The sequence below is a fragment of the Ictalurus punctatus genome, chromosome 5, assembly GCF_001660625.3.
Source record: "Ictalurus punctatus breed USDA103 chromosome 5, Coco_2.0, whole genome shotgun sequence".
Lineage (NCBI taxonomy): Eukaryota > Metazoa > Chordata > Actinopteri > Siluriformes > Ictaluridae > Ictalurus > Ictalurus punctatus.
In genome coordinates this window covers 9,112,318-9,127,317 of record NC_030420.2, presented here as the reverse complement: position 1 = coordinate 9,127,317, position 15,000 = coordinate 9,112,318, and the positions used below count along the sequence as shown (strand labels likewise).

Sequence of the window (15,000 nt, the reverse complement as noted above, 5' to 3'; positions counted from 1 at the left end):
CAAAACATTTGAATGCTTGGACTGCTTGATATATACTGGCTCTCTGCCTAGATGCTTAAATTCTCCCTCTTTTTTTTTTCTTTCGCTCTCGCTCTCACCCTCTCACACACAAAAACACCTTCATTTCTCTCCCACTCACATACACAAAACATTTGAGCTCATCCTCTCTCACACTGTCACTCTTTAACACACACATGCACACACACACACACACACACACACACACACACACACATATACTGTACATATAAAAATAGCACAAAGACAATGACTCATGCTCATCTCTGCATATCTCACAGGCACAATGAGCAAACAAGTGAAAGAGAGAGGAACCTATATGAAAGGTTCAGATCTAATCAATGTATGCCATTTTCACCCACATTCCAGATGCACAAATGGCTCTCAGATACACACTCCAGTCTGTAAAAACATTTATATAGCCAGATATACAGTATGATGCGTTTTTCATATTTCAAATTGGTCCCTATCATTCATCTGAGCAGACATCTGATCATCTACAAGAATATATTTATCGATGTACTATGCTCAGCCAAAAGACTGCAGAGCACTAAGATTATTCCCTGGATGCATTTTTGCTGAAGTGCTGTTCCCCAGTTCAACAATTCATCGAGCTGTTTACTTCTCCAGTGATGCAGCTGTGGTTGATGAGTGCATAATGATGAGCAGTGAGAAAAACAGCTAGGCAAGGAGCAGGTGGTTGCGCTTAGTAGTAATAATGTGCTAAGCAACACTACCACCTAGTGTGTACGATGAGTTACAAGACAGTAGCAGGCACTTCAACATTAATGCATATACAGTATATATGCAATGTTTATCCTGCACTGCACTAATAATGACTTTATGTTGAACTGTACATCTGCACAGTTCTGTTTATCTGTATATAGACCAGTTATGTTATTCCTTCAATATTCTTGATATTATCTTTATTATGCTATACACATTTTGCAGTATTGCGTTATTTGTATTAATTGTATGATGATGCAGCATTTACATTTCTTATGTGGAATGAATAAGGTGTTGTGTTAGTAAAGGATGAAAAAATATACAGTAGGGAAATAAACCTATAGCCATGCTGATTTATTTATTATGTGTCACTTATAACAGTCACTTGTTAAATTTTTCTTCAATTTGACACGGGATCAGTGTTTCTAGTTTACAGTACAAACTCACAAACACACACACATAACCCAACACCTATTTGTTTTTGTAACATTTAAGGAAATAGGTATGCAGTATATAAGGTATGTACACTCACTGACCACTTTATTAAGAACACATTCATTCATGCAATTATCCAATCAGCCAATCATGTGGCAGAGGCACAATCCATTAAATCACGCAAATACAGGTCAAGAACTTGAGTTAATTTTCACATCAAACATCAGAATGACTCTCAGTGACTTTGACATGTCAAACCTTGGATGGGCTACAACAGCAGATAATCACATCAGGCTCCAGTGTTATTAGTCAAGAACAGGAATCTGACGCTACAGTGCTGTGAAAAAGTATTTGATTTCTTTTGTTTTTGTGTATATCTCATAATAAATTGTTCCAGAAATTAAAACAAAATCTAAGATAAAACAAAGGCAGCCTGAGTAAGCACAAAATACTGTTTTTAAATGATAATGTTATTTATTGAAGCAAAAAAGTTATCAAATACCAACTGGGCCTGTGTGAAAATATATTTGTCCCCATAGATACTAATTCCCCAAATCTATGAAACTACATTCATAATGGGGTTGAGCTGGACTAGATGCAACCAGGCCTGATTACTGAAAAACCTGTTCAATCAAATCAACACTTAAATAGAACTTTTTCAACAGCATGAAGTTGGTTAAAAGGTCGTACGCAATAACACACTATGCCAAAGTTGATGAAGAAGGTGATTGAAATACATCGGACTGGGAAGGTTACAAGGCTATTTCAAAGGCTCTGGGACTCAAAAGGACCACAGTAGGAACCGTTATCTCCAAATGGAAAAAGCTTGGCATAGTAGTGAACCTTCACAGAAGTGGCCAACCTTCCAATATTCCTCCAAGAGCACAGCAACGACTCATCCAGAAAGTCATAAAAGAGCTGATGACAACATCAAAGGACCTACAAGTCTCTTTTACATCAATAAAGGTCACTGTTCGTGACTCCACTATCCGAAAGACACTGGGCAAATATGGCATCCATGAAAGAGTTGCGAGGTGAAAACCACTGCTGACCCAGAAAAACATTAAGGCTCATCTGAATTTTGCTAAAACACACCCTGATGATACTCAAACCTTTTGGGAGAATGTTTTGTGGACTGATGAGTCGAAAGTGGAACTGTTTGGAAGACAGGGGTAACGTTACATCTGGCATAAACCAAACATTCCAAAAATTCCACAAAAAGAACATACCTGCGGTCAAGCATGGTGGTGGGAGTGTGATGGTATGTGGATGTTTTGCTGCTTCAGAGGATGGGCAACTTAAGGGAAACAAGAAATCTGTTCTCTACCAGAAAATCCTAAAGGAGAATGTCTGGTCTTCAATCTGTAAGTTGAAACTCAAGCGCAACTGGGTTATGCAGCAAGACAATGATCCAAAACATAGGAGTAAATCCACCTCTGAACGGTTCAAAAAAGTAAAATGTAAAAAGTTTTTTAGTGGACAAGTCAAAGTCCTAACTTGAACCAATTGAGATACTGTGACAGGACCTTAAATGGGCAGTTCATGCTCAAAAACCCTCCAGTGTGGATGAACTAAAACAGTTCTGCAAAGAAGAGTGGGCCAAAATTCCACCACAGTGCCGTGAAAGACTGATCTCTAGTTATCAGAAGTGTTTGGTTGCAGTTATTGCTGCTGAAGGTTTGTTTTCACAAAAACAGAAGAAATCGAGATGGTGGCAAATACTTTTTCACAACATTGTACATTAGACATAGGCTCACCAAAACTACACAGATTGAAAAATCATCACCTGGTATTTTTCCTCTGACCTCTCTCATCAACAAAGCTTGATTGGCTGATTGGGCAATTGCATGAATTAGCAGGTGTACAGGTGTTCTAATAAAGTGGCCGTGAGTATGTATGTAAGGTAGATATTGATGTATGTAAATAAGAATTTTTGAAACAGCATAAAAGCACTGTCAGGGCCACTTCTAGGTTATACATTCAATTTTTTTCTAGCTTTCCTACATAGTTCCCTGACACACGCACTGGGATATACCTGGTGTGTTGAATGGCTTCTTGTCCTGCACTGGAGTGGAAGTGCTCTTCTCTGACTTCTTTTCCAAGTGCTGGTTTGATGAATGCACATTTTTGTGTCTCAGCACAATACTCGGGCTCCGAGATCTAGAAGGAAGCCGAAGACTGGAGGCTCTCTGGAACCTGTGGAGCCTGAAGCTAAAACCAGGCCGCCGTGAAAAGTAGTCCTCTCTCGGCCTGTAATAGTAGCTGCAGGAGGAGAGAAGTCATATTCATATGAAAAGCTGCTTTACTAAATAATTGGCTGGAGATGAAGAATAAATTTCCTCCTCTCATCCTCTGCACAGCAGACCAACAGCAAAAATTATTTTTAGCACTTGAATCATTAAAATTTATATATTTTATTATTATTATATATGTGTATATATATATATATAAAATAATAAAATAAATTTTTATATATATATATATATATATATATATATATATATATATATATATATATATATATATATAAAATTTACTTTTAAATCACCATGGGACACTCTCATTCTCATTCCCATCACATACTCAATAATAAATAATGCATGTAAAAAAAAAATATATAGACAAGAATATAATTTGCAGTTTCCTACTGTTCTCATTAACTGTTCTTATTTTGGAGAACCCATGGGCAATACAAGATAATCAGCATTCTTGGACATGTGTGCAGAGGTGGGTAGTAACACACTACATTTAGTGTGTAACTTTTAGAAAAAAAAATAGTTTTAAGAGTAGGTTTAACTGGCCATATTTATACTCTTACTGAAGTTCATTTTTAATCACAGAAATGTACTTTTACTTCTCTACATTCGGTGGTGTTCTGCCATTACTGTTAAATATGAATATAAATATGAATGAATATATGTACTTTTAATAATTAATTTATATCACGTATAATGAGGTCGCGAGTCTCATGATACTCTGCAGTGGTCTGAATGCCTCTGCAACAACCACTCATTTCAGTCATGAAGAGGGGGAAGAAGCAAGCATGTCAAGGGAGGCAGGACACTCACACACACACGCACACGCACACACATACACACACGCACACGCACACACACACACACACGCACACGCACAATTACACACAAACACTCACTTTCCCTACTGTTCTGTTGCCATCATAAATGCAGATGATGGCAAGTTTGTGTTGTTAACATATTAAAACAGTCAACCGTTGGTGTGTGTGTGAGAGATTGTGTGTTGAAAATAACAAGTTCTGTGTTATTGTATCCTTAGGAGGACTGTGATATGCTGCTTCTTCTTGAACCCAGGTTTCATATATCATATAAACAGAACTGACTGACTTTCAAGGAGAGGTGCGATTTAGGATTTTCCGTTCATTTCAGTCAGATTCGAAGTAACTAGTAACTTGCTACTTGAGTAGTCTTCTCATTGGATACTTTATTACTTTTCCTCAAGTTATTATTAACATTATTACTTTTACTGTTACTTGAGTCATCATGTTTATAGTTTATAGTTTTACTTGTACATGAGTAAAACTTTTGGCTACTCTACCCACCTCTGCATGTATGTGCAAATATGTGTGTGTTGTGAGGTGAAAGAAACCCAAAATTTAGTGAATTTCACTGTCTAGACTGGGAAGTTGTTTTTTGCTGCAGAAAACTAAAGAAATATCAGGAGAGAAAAGGATGTGATTATAGGTTGTGGGGTGTCTTGTGCAAACTGTGTGTAGTATAACTATGTGCACTATTAATAGGCAATTTCTGCTTCTCCAGATTATTTTTACTGTTAGATGAATAAAATGCTATGAGTGAATCTCATGAATGCAATTATTATGAACTAGAGTACAAATTATTATTCTTCCACATACTTAATAAGTAATGTTTAACAAATAAATATAAAAAATTTTTTACAATGAACAAATAAAATAACAAAATGAACAGTTGCCGATATTTTCATGAGTTTTCCTCCACAGAATCTTTGTTTTTTGATTTTACTTCATGAATAATTTTAGCTGAAGCAACACCATAGCCTCCCAGATGCTGGCATTTTGGTTGAAATTTATTTAACCATAAACTTTATTGCTGTTTATTTTCTTTTATGTTCTACAGCCGTGTTTGAAAGTTTGTGAACCCCTTCAGAATGTTCTATATTTCTGCATAAATATGACCTTAAACATAATCAGAGTTTCACACACGTCCTAAAAGTAGACAAGGAAAATCCAATTAAACCAATGAAACAAATTGGTTTGTTTATTTATTTATTATTCATTTATTTATTGAGGAAAATGATCCAATATTACATATCTGTGAGTGGCCAAACTATGAGAACCTCTAGGACTAGCAGTTAATTTGAAGGTGAAATTAGAGTCGGGTGATATCAATCAATGGGATGACAATCAGGTGTGAATGAGTGCCCTGTTTTAATTAAAGAACAGGGATCTATCAAAGTCTGGGTGTCACGCCAGATACTGAAAGCAAAGGTTCACATACCTTTGCCACTCACAGATATGTAATATTGGGTCATTTTCCTCAGTAAATGATGAAGTATTACATTTTGTTTAATTTGGTTAACTGTGTTCTCTTTGTCTACTTTTAGGACTTGTGTGAAAATCTGATAATGATTTAGGTCATAGTTATGCAGAAATATAGACAATTCTAAAGGGTTCACAAACTTTCAAGCACAACTGCATTTCCAAATTTACAGATGAGCTTGGATTTATAAGATTCTATCAGCTAGCCAATCATTGCACAGGATGAACGCAGCATGAGCATAGGTTGAACATAGACATCCTTGGTCAATCAACATTTATGTTGTATTTACATTCTATTAAAAAAGTACAGACTTGAAGCACATTAGAAAGTCTTCAGCAAGTTAATCAAGTTAATGCTGTGACTAACATCAGATAACACTAGAGTAAGATATGAATGACATGAGCTATCTACACCAGTTGTGCTTCATAAACTGAACTTTCCAGTGTAACTGGGACTGAAAGTCAGCTAGTATAATACATGTTTATGTGGTTGCACAGAGACATTTATTGTATGTTCTAATACATTTTAATACTGTCAAATGTTTTGCAAATACATTTCCAGGTAAAATATCTTTTTACATTTTAAAAAGTGAAAAATCTTGCATTTCAGATCTTAGAGAATACACTGAGGAAAAACTTATTGAAAAACATAAATGATCATAATGTGGTCCTAATAGCGTCAAAATGTTTTCTTCTACTGAGTTAATTACTATTTATTAGTTATTTAAGGAGATCAATATATATTTCTTAATAAGAAAAAGCCAGATAGAACCGTATAAACTTACAAACTTAATAAGGTACTGTTGGTGTTTGGCACAGTTTAACAATGTGCTTTCTAATTGTCTCAAAAATCAATCATGGTCACTTGAAGGAATCTTAAAATGTATGTCTTGTTGACCTGTAAATGCAAATTACTGGATTTTACAAGCTTTTGCTGATACGTATCTCAAAAGCACTCTTCACCCGGATAGTAGCTAATAGTAACGTCATGACTTCTGGTTGTGCCTTATTTGCCTTTATCCAAAGCAACCTACACATACTGGATGTGCAACCCCAATTCTGAAAAAGTTGGCACAGTATGGAAAATGCTAACAAAAACAAAGAGGTATGATTTGTAAATGTACTTTGACTTGTATTTAAACTTTAAAAATATAAAGACAGGGTATTTGATGTATTGCCTAATCAACTGCATAGTTTTTTGAAGAAAAAACTTTCATTTTGAAATTGATGCATGTAACACGTTCCAAAAAAGTTGGGTCAGGGGCAATTTAGGACTAATGTGACAGGTTCAAATAAGAAGGTGATGTAAAACAGGCGAGGCAATTGTCTAATCATAGTATATATGGAGTCTCCAAAAAAGGCCTAGTCCTTCAAGAGCAAGAATGGGTCGAGGCTCGCCAATCTGCCAACATATGCATCAGTGAATAATCCAACACTTTGAGAACATTCCTCAAAGATAAATCAGTAGGATTTGGGGCATTTCACCTTCTACAGTGCACAATATAATTTAAAGATTCAAGGAATCTGGTCAAATCCCGGTAAAGAGATTAAAGAGCAAGGCCAAAAACCACTTCTGAATGCACGAGACATCACTGTCTTAAAAACCGTCATGAGTCTGTAATGGATATCCTGACATGGGCTCGGGAATACTTTGGTAAACCTTTGTTAGTCGACACCATTCGCCGCTGCATCCACAGATGCAAGTTAAGGCTTTACGTCAACATTGTCCAGAAGCGCCGCTGACTTCTCTGGGCTCGGTCTCATCTGAGATGGACAGCAACACAGTGGAACCGTGTTTTGTGGTCCGACGAGTCACCATTTCAAATAGTTTTTGGACAAAAGAACCATCATGCGCTCCGGGCCAAAGAGGAAAAGGACCATCCAAGCTGTTATCAGCGTCAGGTCCAAAAGCCAGCGTCTGTCATGGTATGGGGGTGTGTCAGTGCTCATGGCATGGGTAACTTGTACATCTGTGAGGACACCATTAATGCAGAAAGATATGTACACATTTTGGAGCAACATATGCTGCCTTCCAGAGCAGAACAACACCAAACCACATTCTGCACGGATTACAAGCGCATAGTTGAGTAAGCAGAGAGTGCGGGTGCAAGCATGCAGTCCTGACCTGTCTCTGATTGTGAATGTGTGGCTCATTATGAAGCAAAATATGGTAACAAAGACCCCATACAGTAGTGCAGCTGAAGGAATGCATAATGGATGAATGGGGAAAATTCCGCTTGCTAAACTTAACCAACTGGTGTGTTCAGCGCCCAAACACATAATAAGTGTTATTAAAAGAAAAAGTGATGTTACACAGTGGTAAACAGTCGACTGTCCCAACTTTTTTGGAGTGTGTTGCAGTCATCAGATTTGAAATGAGTGTATTTTTTTTTAAATTAAATTTTATATTTTATTTTAAATAAATTAAATTCACAAAGTAAAAATAATGTGTTAATAATGTGTTTTCAATATAGTGCAGGGTGAACTGAACTTTCAAATGACTCTTTTTGTTTGTTTTTTTGCATTTTCCATACTGTCCCAACATTTTTCGGAATTCGGGTTGTATATAGTTGAGCAGTTGAACAGTTTAGGGCAAACACATCCCCATCTCACATCCACATTCCCCATCTCATTCCTTTCCCATTCCCGAGTTACAATTCATGTCCCAAAATTTGAATACCTGTAGTTTGAAGACTTCAAGTCCTCCAGCAGTGACACAATAGAAGCCCTGGGATTTCAACACACACTAATACACTCGTACAGAACCTTAAATGCTGACGACCCACAGTCCAAACATGGCAGATTATTATTGTCAACCCTACAAAAGACTATGAGCAGAAATGCACAGTAATTCCACTCATACCTATTTAAATATCTGATTTGTATTGTTGATTCTCCTCTTCTCATTTTTACTTTTTGCTTCAAATGCAAAGAGACTGGCTTGCTTTTAAAAGTGCCCTTTTACATCTATTTTGTGCCAGATGCCTAATTCCAGCTCATGTGTACTAAAAGACAGGTAGTAAGTGTAAAAAAAAAGAAAGAAAAAAAAAAGAAAGAACGTTTCTAAGCACGCAAATATAAATAGGATAGAGACATAAATAATACCAGTTTCTACTGAAGGTTTCACAAGACATCATGCGTGTCCACTTAATTTATTTGCGTCGCCTGTGGTCAAAGCCAGTGACACATTAAACTCCTATTATATCACTGATGTCACAACGGGTTGAGTAACATGTCTCCTAATTTAACTGTAAGTTAAGAACCTTGTCAATTATTTATTGGATCTTATACTCAGAAGGTCAACTTAATTGGTTTATACTCCACTAAACTGCATTGAGAACTAAAATGAAGAAATCATCAGACCTGATTGAGACAAAATATAAGCAAAGCTAGAATTACAAGTACCCTTTCTGCTTGGTGTTTGTTTACTCATTTTGCACACCAGAAATTTTATGATGTCGAAGAATCTTGTCTACTAATTATCGTTTAAACTCTGAAAGCTGATAGGTGCAGAGATGGTTTGAATGAGACATTATTTTCACTTGAACAAATCTGAACTGTCTACTGTTCAACAAATAGCAAAAACCGGAATAATAATAATAAGGTACTTAGTGACAAGTTTCATGGTAAGTACTGTATGTTCTGGCTAATCTGGTGCTCAGCAGAACACCAACAGAGGAAATCTGTTGTCTGTGGGGAGGCATACTTTCAGAGTGTACTACCTTGAAAAGAGTTCATATTCTACCAGACAGACAGAAAAGGATTTTATGTTTTAACTAGGGATGCACAGATACAGAGTGATATCGGCCGATACCGATAACCGAAACTGATAGTTCTGCCTTTTATGCCTTCTTTTAAATTAATAATTAATTCCACAATTCTGAAAACATTTCAACGAGTTGGTTCTCGGTAACTGGTCTCATAAACAGAAAACACATGACTCAAATTAACATTAACACATCAACTAAATTCTGAAGATTAAAGTAAGATTTCTAAACTTATTGAATGTTATTAATTCATATTAACAGAATTAATTGACCGAATTCTAAAACACCTCCTGTTAGGCTCACATTCACTCACCACAAACAAAAGCATTTCTACTTCATCACTGAACATCAAACTGGTAACACATAGGCCTAATATAAACTTTTTTTTATGATATTAACTCATATTAACATTAACTGGATATGAAATATACTACTCTAAAATATATTTTTCTGTGCAATATATACCTTTTTGTCAACTCATCTTCATTTAAATCTTTCAACAGTGTACTGGCGCTTTAATTCAGTGTGAGCAGCACACGAGCAGCGCAGGGAAAAACAATTAGATGCGACGCTGAAACTCTGGCTTCACTGCAGCTCTCTTCCGGTGTGAAATTTTAGCGGTGCAGAGATCACAGAGATTACAAACGGCAATTTTGTCATCATTCCACACAAGAAACATCATCTTTACACACAGCCCGAAATCGATGTGTTTTCCCGCTCTCTTTTTATTGACAGTATATAATCGGCCCTGATCATGGGATGTTTCTAAACTATTGGCCGATGTCCAATAGTGGGAAAAACCGCCTTTATTGGCCGATAATCGTAATCGACACATCTCTAGTTTTAACACATAACCTACCTAATTATTATCTTACAAAACTAACCTAAGCATTTAAACATGCAAAGATATTTTCTCTAGAATTCAATAACAAGCTATAACAGAACCTAAAAATAGTATATTTAATGAAACAGTATATATTAAAGTATTATTAGTATAATATTGCCACATCCATATCCATCACCTATCCAGGAGCCACTATAAGTCCACATCCGATTCCAATCTGAACATCACATTGTTCTCAATCTCATTTGATCAATGTATTTAAACAGTTTATTCACTTCTGTTCTTTCTGAGGTTTTTTAAATTTCTCTGGCCATTTCTGAGATTTATGACTTTGTTTATTGTTACCAATTATTTCATTGTTTATTGTGATCACCTTTTGATGTTCTCTTTACCTGATAATTTCCTGTTTCTGATTGAGCCTGCTTATTTGGATTAAAATAAAAGACTGCCAAAAACATATTCTTTTGTTTTGAAAGAAAAGGGAAGTTCCAACCCTTAAAATGTGGCTGACAGAATTAACTGGTACATTACACTTAGAAATAATTAGGTACATCTTAAAGTATAAAATACTGTTATTTGATCAAATCTGGTCCCCTTTTATGTCTTCAAACTGGTGATTAACATGTTTTTTATATCTTCATTTTCTGCTCTTATTATCAGATAGCACTATGGGCTGTTTATGGGTGGGAGCTGGGAATGTTTCTGTCTGGTATGTAATTGCGTGCCCTTTTTCCCCCTATTTATTTTAACGTTTGGGTGTAATTATTATTTCTTTTATGTGAATCTTTGTTTCATGCACATTGGTTTGACATGTTTGCATCAAAAGAAAAGTGTAGTTCCAAATGATTTTCTGCTGTAATTCCAAAAAAAAAAAATTTAACACAAGAAAATAAAAGGCCTGCAATTAATTATAAAAGACAATTATATAATATACTATTAAATTATATGAAATACTCCATAAAGCTTTCAGATTTACTAAATTTAACCATGCCTAAGTACATCCATTCTATTGATGGCCTATGGCTTAATGCCTTCACTCTGATATTTGTGCCATTCATTGTATGTGACTTACCGAGCACACTGGTATCTCCCTCGAGAATATGGCCGAGTGAATCGTGTGGGACTCCTCGCTCTCTTAATGGATCTTTTCTTATCCTAAAAAAACATTTGCACACAGTTATAGGGAGATTAAGCAAACAGACTACCAAATGCTATAATGATGTAATATAATCGGGTCTGTAAATGATGTAATATAATTAGGCCATAATACAACCATTAGGGCTAAGAAGCATGGATCAGTAAGGATTAAAACATGGTGGAGCATGCTTTTATTGGAAAATACACAGCAAGAAGTTGGTGTGATGCATAACTATGCTGATTATTTTCCAATGACAGCAATTCATGAAGGGTTTTCCTCCCCTTATACCTCAACAATTTACCAACAATGATATTTATTTAATTAAATAAAGACATACTGTTTATTCATTTATATATTTAATGTTCCAGTTCCTATTATGAATTACATTATAGCAGCTATAAACAGTTCACCAGCCTCTGTTTTTTCCCTCTTTAAGTTACTAAGACAAAAATTGCAGCAGGTCATATTACCAAGAAACTGCAGTCTTCAGACCTGATACTTCCTTAGGACAGCAAACATAAAGTTACAGCTTTACTTCAGACAGATACAAAGTGCTGGCACCGGAGACTCCATCCAAAAATGCTAAATAAGCATCTCTCCATCGTAAGAATTCACCATATCAACAATCAGACACTTTTAAAAATCTATTTATGTGGAGTGTGTGCCATACAACTTCCTGTTTAAGTTGTTACTACAAAAATGAAATGAATATAAGCCTGTGGTTTGCACTAGTTTCAAATTACATTAATCAGCACCTTCTGACCGATCAAAATCAAGCATTTAACAGCACTATGGTATAAAATATTATATTATAGTCTATTACTACATTTTGTGATAGACCTATACCTTGCAATATAGTAAAATGTACTGGTTAAATCTTGATAACACATGGGCAAAGCAGACATTATTTTTACCAAAATATTATTTAGCTTACTTATTTAGCTTAATTGTTGGATTGTGTAGGTGTTGTGATTCATCAAAACACCTACAGAAATGCTCATCTGAAATGGTTATATACTTTACATACATATAATGTTTAAATAAATCCAACCCTGCAATTCAGCAAGCAAAAGTCAATACAGAATGCTTGGTTAAATGAACAATAAAATATTTAAGGATGGGAATTTAAATATTACAAAAGGCCAAAGATTAACCAGTCAAACCAACTATATTGTCTATCTCGATGTAGATACATAATATGGACAAAATTATGTGGACATCTGACCATCACACTTATATGTGGGCCTTCCCCAAACAGTTGCCACAAAGGTGGAAGCACACAATTGTCTAGAATGTTCAATATTGTTTTCCAAGGTTGATGTGGAAAAACTTGAGCGGCCTGCACAGAGCCCTGACCTAATCCCAATTGAACACCTTTGGGATGAATGTTCCTGACCACACTAATGCTCTTGTGGCTGGATGAGCAAATCCCCATAGCCACGCACCAAAATCTAGTGGAAAATATTTCCCGGAAGAGTGAAAGTAATAACAGCAAAGGCAGATGAATGCTGCATCCTAATTCACCCACTATGCATCCTTCGTAGTATCGGAGATTAGAATTAGTGTGTCCCAAATCATAGTATGTTAAAATGAGTATCACAAAGGTACCCGGATGGTCTACTATTTCCAGTAGATTTTTTGAAGTGTGCATCCATGGACACTTTTTCAGCTAATATTGCGCATACCTCCTCGTGAGGGAAGTGGAGTTTTGCAACGGTTTGCTTCACAGAATTTAACCTGCAAACATGTTGGACGAGTGTAACGTCAGGGTGCATTTTAGAGGTGTAAATGAAATGTGGAAAAAGAATTCAAGGGAATGGCGAATTAAATTATATTGTATAAATTATATGAGGAATAATGAATGAAGAAAAGATGAAATACATCAAGGAGTGTGTTTACATCGACATTGTGCTTTGGGACGGGCCAATTTTGGGACGAGGAAAAGGATCATCCAAGCTGTTATCAGCGTCAGGTTCAAAAGCCAGCGTCTGTCAAGGTATGGGGGTGTATCAGTGCCCATGGCATAGGTACCTTGCACGTTTGTAAGGGCACCATTAATGCAGAAAAATACGTACACATATGTTTCCATCTAGAGCACTACAACACCAAACCACATTCTGCCCGGATTACGAGCGCATGGTTGCGTAAGCAGAGAGTGTAGGTGCTAGCATGGCCTGCCTGCAGTCCTGACCTGTCTCCGATTGAGAACGTGTGGCGCATTATGAAGCGTAAAATAGAAAAATAGAATGGATGAATACTTTTGAGTATTTTTTTTCTTCACAAAAAGAGTACATACTTTAGGTGCACAGTATAAGTAGGTGAATTGGGACGCATTATAAATCTTGAATGGGATGTCCAAAAGCATATATGGGTATGATTGGTCAAGTTCTCAAACTGGGCGTTATGGAGATGCAATGAGTAGTATTGCTGCTACCTGCTGTGATTAGTTTCACATGTTCTCCCTGTGTTTGCATAGGTTTCGCCAACTTCTCTGTTTTCATCCCACCTCCCAAAATCATGCCTGTAGGTGAACTAGCTACTAGATGTGAATGTGTGTACGGTGCCCTGTTTCCAATCCAGGGTGTGTTCCTGCCTCAGACCCGCTGTTCACAGGACAGACTCGGGATCCACCACAACCATGAACAGGATAAAGCAGTTACTGAAGATGAATAAATAAATATCTCAACATTTGGCTTAAAGAGATCTATCAGACTATACAGTAAAATCTCATGTAAAGCTAAATATAGGCTTATTATACACAGGAAATACCTTGATGTATATCAGAAATGCCACCTGTTTCTGAGAGGAAAAACAGTTAGCTGTGTGTTGCCACAGTCCCGGATGAAAAGGGGGAAGGCAGCTGTTTTCATATTGGCCATGAATCAAAATAAATTAATTCATCTAAAAAGAAAAGTGGGGGGAAATTGCAAACCTCAATGTAAGAAAATGCTAAACAGATTGAGAGATTATAATGAGGGGAAATTTCAAAAGTAGAGTACGAGTAATAAAGTAGTAAAAGTTTTGTTTAGTGGTTAGCGCATTTGCCTCACGCCTCCGGGCTGCCTCCGCCCTGTGTGTACAGACCTTGCATGTTCTCCCTGTGCCTTAGGGGTTTCCTGCCCCAGACCAAAGACATGCATCGTAGGTTGATTGGAATTTCCAAATTGTCCTTTGTGTGTGAATGTGTGCGATTGTGCCCTGTAATGTGTTGACACCCTGTCCAGGATGTCCCCCACCTTGTCCCCTGGGATAGGCTCCAGGCTCCCCATGACCATGTAGGATAAACGGTATGGAAAATGGATGGATAGAAGTGTGGTGTTGGCTGATGCGTTTCTGCTCTCATTTTTTAAGTTATGTAGCCTAATTCCGGTCTAGTCTCAGAGAATTGATAAGTGATAGTCAGTCCATACAGGATTTCACTGAGGTTTTTTGTGATTGTTGCTGCCAAAAACGTTTGATTTTGCTGGAGCTTTTTTCAAAATTTGCCATGCAGATTGCAGAGTTTTTTTTACGGAAAACC

At 36.5% G+C, this 15,000-nt stretch overlaps 1 protein-coding gene across 1 annotated transcript in view; it reads right to left on the bottom strand.

The window, feature by feature from the left end:
* Positions 1 to 15,000, bottom strand: part of LOC108265759 (periphilin-1) — a 24,372-nt gene that overhangs the window by 7,889 nt on the left and 1,483 nt on the right. Inside the window, exons 2-3 of the mRNA XM_017468425.3 lie at positions 11,415 to 11,497; positions 3,215 to 3,441 (exon numbers count right to left, since the gene is read on the bottom strand). Coding sequence (XP_017323914.1) covers positions 3,215 to 3,441; positions 11,415 to 11,497 — 310 coding nt within the window. The remainder of the gene's footprint in view (positions 1 to 3,214; positions 3,442 to 11,414; positions 11,498 to 15,000) is intronic.